At 32.8% G+C, this 12,634-nt stretch overlaps 1 protein-coding gene across 3 annotated transcripts in view; it reads left to right on the top strand.

Annotated features, from left to right (window-relative positions):
* The window catches only part of Prpf40a (pre-mRNA processing factor 40 homolog A), a 57,212-nt gene that overhangs the window by 32,184 nt on the left and 12,394 nt on the right, over positions 1-12,634 (top strand). For 2 of the 3 annotated variants that reach the window (XM_023721329.1, XM_023721328.1), the window contains exons 6-15: positions 2,309-2,419; positions 4,027-4,147; positions 4,382-4,435; positions 5,909-5,933; positions 6,702-7,067; positions 7,987-8,095; positions 8,513-8,577; positions 8,912-9,076; positions 10,768-10,876; positions 11,667-11,817. In XM_023721329.1, coding sequence (XP_023577097.1) covers positions 2,309-2,419; positions 4,027-4,147; positions 4,382-4,435; positions 5,909-5,933; positions 6,702-7,067; positions 7,987-8,095; positions 8,513-8,577; positions 8,912-9,076; positions 10,768-10,876; positions 11,667-11,817 — 1,276 coding nt within the window. The remainder of the gene's footprint in view (positions 1-2,308; positions 2,420-4,026; positions 4,148-4,381; positions 4,436-5,908; positions 5,934-6,701; positions 7,068-7,986; positions 8,096-8,512; positions 8,578-8,911; positions 9,077-10,767; positions 10,877-11,666; positions 11,818-12,634) is intronic. The other variant, XM_023721330.1, reaches the window with a different exon arrangement.

Genomic DNA, 12,634 nt, shown 5'->3' with positions numbered 1-12,634 from the left:
TTTGTCATTTTGTATACCACTGTCTTCTGACCTTTGGTGTAGAGCTTAGATAGAGTTATTACCTTAGCACCAGGTCTGGATCTATGAAGTTCAGATTCTTCCAGGTGGATATTGTTTGGATCTGGCTGCTGTGCTCCACTTCTTTCTGCTGCAGGCGTTAAAGTTGAACCGTTTGTGTCACTCTGGCAAGATGTTCTGAACCTGAATCAGCTGGGTAGGTCTTGCCTCTAGCCTCTTTACTGGGAGTTCTGCTGAAGGGTTCCTCGCTGGGCCTGCACTCTGGGTCCATTGAAGATCCACGGGCCCTGGGTGGTCTCACTCGCTGGGCCTGTGCTCTGGGTCTGTTCAGGATCCCGCAGGCCCTGGTCGTCTCCCTCACTCCAAGAAATCATTTCTTTGTTCTCTATTTGTACTTGTTTCTTAAGTGAGTAGATTTTCTATTAGTGTTTCTATTTCATCTTAAAATTTGCAGTCAGGAAGAATGTTATAACCTTACTGTTTCTTAGGAGTTTCATTATTATATAACCATTGTGGCTTAGTTGTGCAAAATACCAACATTGCCAGAATGTTGTCAGTAGTTTATAAGGAAACCAAGGTCTGAGAGTAGCCGTGAAGCCTGTAATCCCAGCACTTGGAAGGCTGAGGCAGGAGGATCGTTGCAAGCTAGAGACCAGCCTGCACAACAAATTGAACTCAAGGCCAGCCTGAACTGCATATTGATACCCTGTTTCAAAAAAAAAAAAAAAGAAAACTCAAGATAATAGCACAACGTTCTAGTAGTAAAATGATAATCATGAGCAAAATAGGAAAAGCAATAAATTACATGCATTAAGCCACATTGCCAGAGAAGAAATCAAAAGTAGGTTACCTCTTATTCAGTAAAGTTGATAAGGAAGAAAGAAAAGGTAAGTCAGCACTAAATAAGTACAAAAGGATGCTAGGAAGAAAGAAAGAGCATGTTACTGACATTGTTGATATACCAGAAGATGGCATTGAAATATAATGAACCTTAGTCACTAATACAGACGGTGGTTTCTCTGAAGAAGCTCAGGAAATTTTTTTCTTGATATTTGATAAAAATCAAATTATAAGAAGAAATTGCTTCATGAATAGATGAAAGCTGGACACAGTAGCGCATGCCTGTAATCTCAGTACTTGGGAGACTGAGGCAGGAAGATATTTGCAAATTCAAGGCCAGCCTGGACTACAAATTGAGCTCAAAGCCAGCCTGAACTGCATAGTGAGACCCTATCTTACAAGACCAAATAAATAAATAAATAAATAAATAAATAAATAAAAAAAAATAAAATCTGGTAGAAAGAATGAGAGGGCCGGGAGATGGCTCAGTAGAATAAGAGCTTCCCTAGCAAGTGCTAGGGCCTGAGTTCAATCCCCAGTTCCTCAAAAAAAAAAAAAAAGGAAAAAAGAAAGAATATGAGAGAATGACAATGACTGAATTTTTTTTCCTTAGGTGTATATACTTGGATTTAAGGAAATATCCTGTGGATCATCTTTATAGCCCTCCTTCAGTCGTAGTTACAGTCTAATAAATCCGGTGCCCATGACACAGAACCATTACTTTTGCTATCTAGTAACTCATTCGTTCATGATAGCTTGTTAAACCTTTTTTTTCACCAGTCTTAATTTGAACCATCAGTTGATGACTCAGAATTTCGTTAGAAAAATGGCGATAACTATTGAAACCTTGATTAAGGTTTATATTCTGTCTCAAACTAGTTTCACATAAAACTTGCTTCTTGTTTTGAGGCATTTGGTTTTACATTTTATCCCTGTTAAATTTCATCTTGCTCTAGTTAAATTTTGATTTTTATGTAGAAGCCAGTTTTGAGAGGTATATCTTTGTGGGATACCAGTTCAGTGCTCTATCTAAGTGCATTTACTTACTTTTTGGGTTAGAATGGATAAATACATTCATTATTAGTCAACTGATGTTAGTATCTAGTTTGTATACTATATTCTCTTTCCCTCTATATAGGTGTCACTGGAAAATTGTCTCATATAAAAAAAAAGTTTAAATTTTATTGTTCTCAAAGGAATTCTCATTTCAAATTCTTAGAAATGCCCTTAAACTAAAATTGATCCATACTACCTTTGTTGTTCTTGAAAAATGTTCTCCTTAGTTCCCTCTCTGCTTCCACTGACAGATTGTAAATGCCTTAGTACTCTTAAAGTATGCCTAATTTATGCCTTGATTTATATTAAATACATATATTGTCTTAACGCAAAGGATGTACTGATTCTCTGTCAGTGGCATTTTACATAATTTATATCGGCTGTTTTTCTTCAGAAATCAATGTGGACTGAACATAAATCACCTGATGGAAGAACTTACTACTACAATACTGAAACAAAACAGTCCACCTGGGAGAAACCAGATGATCTTAAAACGCCTGCTGAGGTAAAACTTTCAGAACTTTAAATCAAGGACTATTGAGTATACTGGGACATAGTTGTTACAGTTTGGTATTTGGTTTTCCAAAGAAAGTCAGAGGTTAATGCAGTAATAGAAAATTACAACAATAATAGAAATAATTTTCTTTTGTAGACAGCCTTTTTTTTTTTTTCCTTTGGTGGTACCGGGGTGTACTTGCCAGGCAAGCACTTATTCTACTGAGCTATCTCCCTGGCCAAAAGTTGAGAGGGAATTTTGGTGGTTTGTTTTTGGACTGGCTCAGGCTGCCTTAAGGGCAGGTCTGGTAATGCAGGTGGAGGTGGGGATCGAACTGCAGTATCCTGCGCCTGACTGCATTTGCATGCAGACTAATTTTGTATAATTTTGTTCCTTCTCTGATGTGATTTAAAAAATAAATTGGATGAGAAACAGGTGTTCTCTGTTTCGTTTCATATTTCAAACTTTTGTTTTTATAGTGAACACTGGATGATTTAAATGATTATCATTTCATTAAAATTTTCCAAAAATATGAGATAGTGAAGATAAATTATCTATAATACTTCCTTCTCTAAGTGTAGTAAATTTTCTCTTTGCTGAACATGCCCCTGAAGACATATTTATATCTTGGGAGAATAAGTATTTATATTTTGTGTTGTGGATCTTATACTTCAAAATACATAAATAACAACAGTAAAAGTTAAGATCAAAAGGAATGAGCTGAGTCAGCACTATTTCATGTGGTTTGTAACCCTAGGTACTAAGTAAGTTGATTTGGCACTCCAAGCTATGCTTAAGGTTTTTCCTAGCTGGTGATTATTTTTTTTGCTGTTTTCTTCTCTTAGATAAGGAATTTGAGAATGTAAAAAGTTTTCTTTGCAGGCTACCACCTTTATACAGTGAATAGCAGTATTTGGAAGGATAGAATGTTTTTTTACTAAACTCATTACTAATTTATTGTCAGTGATAGTTATCCATTACAATAAGATTTTTTCTGACTTTTATATAGACTCTAAAGTTTTATATGTTAGATTTCAGTTAAATTTATACCTATTGTTTGTTTACTTATAAGGTAATTTGCATAGGGTTGTTAGAAAATATTACTAAATTAGAACCTAAACATAACTAAATCAGAGTTAGTGTTTCTCTAAATTTCATGTTGTTCCTACTCATATTAGTATTAGGGTTTGCAAGCAGATGCAGGGGCCCGGGGTTCATCCCTGGGCCTGCTTTGCTGGCTCTGCCCCCAGGATGTGCTCAGACAACAGCTGAGACTGGGTGTGGTGGCGCACGCCTGTAATCCCAGCTCTTGGGAGGCTGTAAACAGGCGGATTATTCCAAGTCCAATCTAGTAGTGAGACCATGTAGACAACTTTCCTAAAAAACAAAAATAGTAAGTATTAGAGATGCTTTTGATAAATAAGGATGTTAATGTTTCCATGTGGTAGGGTGTAAATAGAAGCACATAGCATTAGGATTTGAGGTAAAGTTTGATTTTGAATTTTGTCCCTGATCCTTAACTGAGATATATTACCTTGGAGAAGTTATTTTCTCCAAGTAATCATCATCAGTGGTAATAAGTATATTACTATTAACCAGAAGTTTTTTCCTCTTAGCAACTCTTATCTAAATGCCCTTGGAAGGAATATAAGTCTGATTCTGGAAAGCCTTATTATTATAATTCTCAAACAAAAGAATCGCGCTGGGCCAAACCTAAAGAACTTGAGGATCTTGAAGGTAAAGTGGGAAAAATTAATTTTTTTAATGAAAAGTTGCTACATATGTATGTCATTTGTTTTGAAATAGTCCTTCCTGAATAGGATTATTCAAAGGCCTTATGTTTTTAATTAAATAATTAGTAAATGTTAAATGGTATAAAAGTTTTATGGGCTCTTATGTTCTTGTTGCTCTAGATCTCAGTTCTATAGATTTTAAATAGATTTTTATTTGATTTGATTCCACTGAAACTAGGATACCAGAATACCATTGTTGCTGGAGGTCTTATTACAAAATCAAACCTGCATGGTGAGCTGCTTTGATAATTCATTTTCTGTCATATTTAACATTCTTAGACTATGTCACTAATGTTCACTAACCGTAATTGGATAAATCTACAGTGAAAAAAAATAATTCAAAGCAATTCTTTCATTTAAGGGTTATATTATAAATGAGCTTGTAGGTATTAAAGTTGTACTTTCATTTTTAAGAAAACCTTTACTGGATATCACATACAGAATTTCTAAATCCTACTTTGAGTGTTGGTGCATACATAAGACATGTGATTTAACCAGTTGGTAATGGGACTAAATGGTGGAACACCTTGCCTACTCATCAGTTTGGATTTGTTAGCATGTTATCAGTCTGCCTTTAGTGCTGATTTTGTTTTAGCATACCACTGCAAAATAAACTATATGTTTGTTATGAAAGAAGATAGACCACTGCACATAACTTTAAAAGGGTATCTATTTTAACATTGCTAATTACTCAAAATAGCCATCTAAGAAAAATTTATTACTTAATATAAAACTTGGAGTGAAAATAATGAGATTATAAGAACTGAGAATTTGCTATTTCATTCTCACTTGTATTAGAACCTGGTATTATAAACTGTATGAGATTAAAAGCAACAGATCATAGTAAAGTCTGTAAGAGTATGTGGATGATATCTGACAGGAGAAACTAAAACATTTTTTAAAGGTATGATCATCCCAAATTACCTTCTGTGTGTACCTCATTATTTTAGATCATCACTGTATCAGAAAATGTTAATTTTTATTAGTAATGATTTTCAGAACGTTTTCCCTTTAAGTAAGCCTATAGTTTTCCTATTTTTTCATAAAGACTTGAGTTTTTATCACCAATTTTGTGGAGTACCTCATTCCTTAGTGATGCTGAGTAAAAGATACTTTCAATACTACAAAATTTTAAATTTAACATAGAAAAAAAATACTGAGTGCACATCTTTAAAGCTTAATTTAAATTATACTAGCATTGGCTAATAATAATATTGTAGGTAGGTAGATTTTCAGTTTATTTATATGCAGAGCTCATTTCTGATATAACCCTACTATAAATAGTTGATGTACATGACTACTTGTCAATGTTAGATTTAAAAATGGGCTGGAGTTTCATAAGTTGGATCTCATTTAGAATTTAATATGTTTAAGCAAATAAAAATAAACCTAATCCCTGGGGAAAATGACTTTTACTCCTGTGATACACATTTTAAGGGAACTCTTGCAAGGCTTGCAGCCTCTCTAAGCTTTTAATAAACTTTTCTAATAACTTTTCTTCTTAAAATTTGTTTTCATTGTTTAATAACTGCTCTGAAAATGGACACTATTTGCTCTGTAAAAGTGATTTTTTTTTTTAAATTTTTCCAGATGGTAAATTAAATCCTATTGAATAACGCTTTCCTGTCTTTTTTAAAAGTTTGTTTTCAGTGATTATGTTTTAAAACTTAAGTAGTAGATGAATTTTTTTTTTTCTCTTTAATAGCCATGATCAAAGCTGAAGAAAGCAGGTAAGCAATTTTGGAAATCAATTTGTATTTATAAATTTAATCTTTCCTGTAATATACTTGATTGGATGTTAGCCTTCTTCAGAGTATAAATATTGCTTAGCATGTTAGCCCTGGAGGTTGGTTGTCTTTGGAGGATTTTGCAGGGCAGAGGTAAAGAGGAAAGATTTTTTCTCAAGTTTAGTCTCTGTTAGAAAATAGTGTTTTAATTTGGGTTGCATCTAACTGTTTTAGAAACTTCCACAGTTTCTTTTGAGTTCCAAGTTCAAATGAAATACACCTATATATGTCTTCCTTTCTACGTTTCCTCTTAATAAATGCAAAACAGTTAAAACTCTTTAACAGATATTTGTCAGATTTCATAGTATAACATAACCTAATAGGGCATTTTGTAAAGTAATTGGAGAACTTTGGGAAATACTGACATTGTATGAGTACCTGTTATACATGAGGATGTGAGTTTGGCTAAATTAAAACAATGATATAGCAGCAGAGTATGATGGCATCCTCCTGTAGTCAGAACTATACTCTGTAGACTAAATTGGGAGAAGCAGTTTAGCTTTCAAGTTGGAGACAAGATGGGGGAGGAGAATAAATACTGTCTCATTCTTGATTGTGATCTTTTTAAATAACTTACTAATTTATCATCACTAGAAATTTTTCCTCTCAGTTTTTAATCATTTGATATTATTAATCTGAAAACTGGATTTATTTAGCTTTGTAATTACAGTAATGAAAATGACCTGTTTTCTTTTTTTTTGTAATGGATAGCAAACAAGAAGATTGCAGCACATCAGCAGCTCCAGTTCCTACAACAGAAATTCCTACTACTATGACCACCATGGCTGCTGCAGAAGCCGCAGCTGCTGTTGTTGCTGCAGCAGCTGCAGCTGCAGCAGCTGCAGCAGCAGCCAATGCTAGTGCTTCCACTTCTACTACTAATAGTGTGGGAACTGTTCCAGTTGTTCCTGAACCTGAAGTTACTTCCATTGTTGCAACTGTTGTAGATAATGAAAATACAGTAACTATTTCAACTGAAGAACAAGCACAGCTTACTAATACCTCTACTATTCAGGATCTAAGTGTTGAAGTATCTAGTAATGTAGAAGAAACATCTAAGCTGGAAGCTGTAGCGGAGTAAGTATAGTAACTTCTGTTTTGAAATTCATTGTCAGACTTAGTTAATAAGAAATCCTGATTTAGTCAATGGCTGTTAAGTAAAAATGTTTTGAGAATCAAAATTTAAACTTTTAGAAAGTTGTTCATGGTGGCATGTCATGCCACAAAACTAGTTCGTAAAAGTTTTAGGGGATAGACCTGTGAACGAGTAAGTTAAATTTTAAAAGAATGCCAAGCTATATCATTTGAATGTCATATCTGCACTCAAAACCAATGTAAAATCATGGTTAACAGAGTACTTACATTTTAAATAAATAAAAGAGGGATATTGTTTGGGGGTTTTTTGTTGTGGGTTTTTTCTTTATCTTCATATGGCTCAGCACTTGTTATTGTTAACAAACTAATCAACTAAAGTATTAGTTTATCCTATCAAATAGAATAGTATTACTAAAGTTGTGTTTTTCCTTATTTATTACTGTTATTTGGGTTTCAACTCTGCAAATTTTAAAAACACAACTTTCTTGAAAACCAGTAAGACTGTAACATTTATAAAGATAACTGGGCTAGATGTGGTGAGGTGATCATTATTGACCCTGATTTAGCTTTTTTTCAGAATTTATGTACTTACCCGGGTGCCAGTTATTAAAGTATTAATTAATATAAAAGTGTTAATAAGGCATTTAGAAGTAATAACCTGTGGGCTAGAAGAGCTAGTGTTTTAGTGCAATTAGTTTTATTTTCATACTTGTACAGTCTTAATAACTGAAGTTGCAGAAAAACAATTATCTTTAATTTTTCTTCAGATAAATATGTTTTCTTGGTAACTTCATTGTAAGTCAAATTTCAGCTCAACATCAAACAATTAAATAAAGAGTTCAAGAATTCTAAGTGAAGCAAATGTTTAAGTTATAAATCATGTGTTTAAATTTCTCCCTAGTTTTACTCCCAAAAAAGAAGAGGAAGAGAACCAACCAGCAAAAAAAACTTATACTTGGAATACGAAGGAAGAGGCAAAGCAGGCATTCAAAGAATTACTAAAAGAAAAGGTATTTGTCTAACAAATTGTGACATTTAATACTTAATAAAAGTTCACTTTTCATCATTTTGATGCTCTTATGGTAATGGTAATATCATGTGCTAATTATTAATTAAATTTGTCTCTGTTTTGCTGAAACTTTGAACAAGATATTTTGGAAGTACATTTCTTTGTTATTTAGGCATTTTATTTGTAATCATTGTTTCTCTTTTAATCATTGGTCTAAAAAATGTATTCTGTTTAAATTTCAGTTTTTCAGTCAATAGGTAATAGTACAGAGTTGCCTTCAATAAAAAAACTTTTAGGAGTTTTCAAAACTTCTACTAAGGGAATTGATTGATGTTTGCAGTGAGTATTATACTTGATTCTTTGTTAGAGGACTTTCTATACTTGTGAGATTTTAAAGTTTTATTTAAATGATTTTCAGCGGGTACCATCCAATGCTTCATGGGAGCAAGCTATGAAGATGATCATTAATGATCCACGATACAGGTATTACTACAAGTTTTTATATACTTTTCACTTTGTACATAGAAAGTCTAGCACGTTTAAAATTTTATTGAAATTGTACGACTTCATTAACATCCATATATTTCCATCATTTTAGAAATGACAAAGCAGAGAAATCCAAAGGGTTTGTAATACAATTTGATCACACTGATAGGATTGAGATTAGGATTATTTTAAAACTAAAAATTGTGTTCTAGAACCAATTATTACGATGTATACATGAAAATAATGGTACTGTTGTTTGTCAGTACAGGAACATTTGCTTCTGGTGGCTTTGTTTACTTATATATGCTGTTGATATTTCTCTATTATCTAGTGCGTTAGCAAAATTGAGTGAGAAAAAGCAGGCCTTTAATGCCTATAAAGTACAGACAGAGAAAGAGGAAAAAGAAGAAGCAAGATCAAAATACAAAGAAGCTAAGGAATCCTTTCAGCGTTTTCTAGAAAATCATGAGAAAATGACCTCTACAACCAGATATAAGTAAGATTTTAAATGATACATGGAATATGATTACTGTATTGTTTTGCGAAATGTACTAAGTAATCTACAGTAGATATGTTAAATGTAGGTAGATGATTGTAAGTGTGGTAGCTTTACACAGTGAATGTGGCACTTTCATAAAGTGCAAGATATATCAGCAGTTGTGTGAAATTTAGTCTTTATGAATTATTAATTAGACACTAGAAGGCAAAGGGAAAAGGACTGAGTCAAGCTTGACTTCATTCTAATTCATAAGAAGATTGAAATTAATATTTATGAGATGGAAATCACCTGCTAAGTATAGTGTTTTAAAAATTTGCATTTACATAGTATTGAAAAATGTGGTTAATGTTTAATTTTTTTTAAAAATTATAAAACACATTGCCATTAATCACCCATAAAATATTTTCCCTTGTTTCAGATAGTTATCAGATCTAACTTCAGATAACAGATCTGGATGACTTTTTTTGTGAGTCTTTAAAGTTGTGCTGTCATGACCACCTTAATGTCTTGAATTGCTTCAAAACATTTATCTTTATCTTTCATGCCCATTTTGATTTTGAGGAAGAGGCAGAAGTCACACAGTGCCAGATTCGGTGAATAAGGTGCATGAGGACATGCTGTAATGTTTTTATGAGTCTACCTTTCTATGTGTGTATGGCAGCATTAATTGTATTTTTTATCATAACCTTTAAAGATACACTTAAGAAGACTTACAGAACTACCTTAGAAAGTAGCATAAATGTTGAGATAAGTGTATTAGAAGGAGAAGCTGTTTTGAAGAGAATAGCAATGTATCTTTCATTATAAAAAACTTTCAACATTTACTGTGTATTTGATCAACTTTTGTGTGTAGCATCCTTTTTTCCTTTTTTCTTTCTTTTTTTGATACAGAGAATCAAAACTGATCTCTGTTTGGCCAGTCAACTTTTGGATGGTAAAAAGTTGTGCCCCTGAGCTATTACTCCAATTTTAATGTATAAAAATTATTATATTTAATAATTCAATATTAAAAATTTTATGTTATTAAGCTTTTCCCAGTAGGCTTATTTTCTTCATTCTACTAGAAAAAACCTTAGTGAAGGACTTTATTTCTTTATGTAGTCATATTTTATGTATTAAGTACATTTCTGACTACTTCTAAAATCTTGGAATTTCACAAAACATTGCCCAGTGGGAATGAGCTTCTGTTTCCAGAGAAATAGTACCTCATTGTTTTTTCTTTGCCATTCAAAAGTTGTCTTTTTTAATGCATTTATGAACTTGAGTGAAAAAGACTGTTCACATAATAGTTTTAAACCTAGTGAAATTTTAATATTTATATTTAGTTTTATTTACAATACAGTGGTCCCTCCCTTATCACAGGTTATGTTCCATACATCCCTGTGATGAGTGAAAATCAGCAGCAAAGTGCGACATTTATTTTAGTATTTATACATATTTTAAGGCTTTGCAAGCCTTTCCCACACTTAAAAACACTTCTAATGTTCTTAAACATTTTCTAAACTCATAAACCCACAAAATTTTAACAGTGTATGTATACTGTATAGTACCGCAAAAACCTACAATATAACAAAAAATCTGCAATAAATAATTTAGATTAATATTTTTTGAAAACCTGCAAAAGTTGACCCACAAAATATTAAGAGACTACTGTAACTGAAAAGTAACATTTATTTTTAAATGACTAGAAAAGCAGAACAAATGTTTGGAGAGATGGAAGTCTGGAATGCAATATCTGAACGTGATCGTCTTGAAATCTATGAGGATGTTTTATTCTTTCTGTCAAAAAAAGAAAAGGTATCATTTATTCTTAATGGCATTTATAGAAAGGCATTTTATAAGAAAATGGAGTTATTATGTCCATTTTGTTGCTCAGTTTACCTAGTTTATATAATGCAGGAGATCTGATTATTAGAAGTTAGGCTTAAACGCAAAATGGATAACTTATAATAATAAATTTCATCCCTCTTCACCTAACAAATAATGAAGTAGTCACACTAGGTATTAATTGTCATTAATTGGTTGCTTTATATACCCACTTTGGATAGCCACTTTGGAAAAGAAGTAATTATTTTCACATGATAGTTTCTGAAATAGTGTTTTTCACTTCTGTGATCATTCTGTTTCAAGAATGGCAGTAAAATGCTATTGTTCCCAATAGGATTCTAAAACATTTGCTTATTCATTTATTTTTCATTATGTTCCTTAATTTTGTGTAGTCCAGTTTTGAAGGAAAATTCAGGATTGCAAGTGTTACACAATATATACACGATCTGAAGATCAGTATGATCCTTAGCATTTACCCATTGGGTGGTTTGTTCACAATAACTTAGTGATGATAAGAGCAGTTTGTGGGATGAGGAGAAAACAAATTTAGTTTCAAATTGCTGCCTTTGGAGAGGTGAAAAATTGACGCTTAAGTTCAAGCACATAGGCAACAACCTGAGCAAAATAAATAGCATAGATATTAAAGATCGATGTATAATATATGAAATTGATTTCTCAGAATGTAAGGAAACTTTCAGTAATTACAAGTAAATATCTTAGTTTCTTTGAACTTTATAGACCTATTTTGTTTTTGTTTTAGGAACAAGCAAAGCAGTTGCGAAAGAGAAATTGGGAAGCCTTAAAAAACATACTTGATAATATGGCTAATGTAACGTACTCTACTACTTGGTCAGAGGCCCAGCAGTATCTAATGGATAATCCAACTTTTGCAGAAGATGAAGAGTTACAGAGTAAGAGTAATGACTAAATGAGAAAAAAGTTTTAACAGTGCTCTGCATCAGTGAACAGTTGCCATCACTTTATCTATAATCACTACTTCAGCTTTACATGGTTGTCTCTCATAACCATGTTTTATTAAGGCAGGCATGCTAGCACATGACTGTAATCCCAGTCCTTGGGAAGCTATGGCAGGGGGATCCCCATGAATTCAAGGCTACCCTTCACTAGGTAGTGAGTTCAAGACCAGCCTGAACTACTTAGTGAGACACTGTCTTAAAAAACAAAACAAAACAAAACAAAAAAACATGATCTATTAAGTTTATAATTTAGTTTTGTGGTTCAGTACAATATTTTTTTTTTTTTAGAAATCCAAGTTGACTTAACAGGTAATTGCTGAAATGAGTGAATTACAGGTCAAATTGAAATTTGTGCATGGCCATTTACATATTTTATCACTTTTTACCTGTGCTGTTTTCATGAGGCAGTAACTTACTTGTGTATGTGTGATGCTGGGAGTTGAACCCAGGACCTCATACATGCTATGCAAGCACTATACCACTGAGCTACACCCTGACCTGAGCCAAAGTCAAGAGTTTCGCAGAAGAAAAAAAGCATCAATGATGCAAGTGTCTTGTGATGCTTTTCTCAGGCCTTCCCACATGACTGCTTTAAAAAGTGGGAGAATAAAAATACCTGTTCCTTATTATGCCTAAGATGTTTGAAATGCAGTGAGATAGTGAGGCTAAGATTGATAGCCCAAATCGTTTGATAATAACAATAAGCTTTTCTTCTGGATGGTTAACAACCTAAGTTTGCAGACCAAAATTA

This window comes from Octodon degus, unplaced genomic scaffold (genome assembly GCF_000260255.1).
Source record: "Octodon degus isolate 3935 unplaced genomic scaffold, OctDeg1.0 scaffold00082, whole genome shotgun sequence".
Classification (NCBI taxonomy): domain Eukaryota; kingdom Metazoa; phylum Chordata; class Mammalia; order Rodentia; family Octodontidae; genus Octodon; species Octodon degus.
Note: the sequence above shows the minus strand (reverse complement) of the source record. Positions and strands in the feature narration are given on the sequence as shown.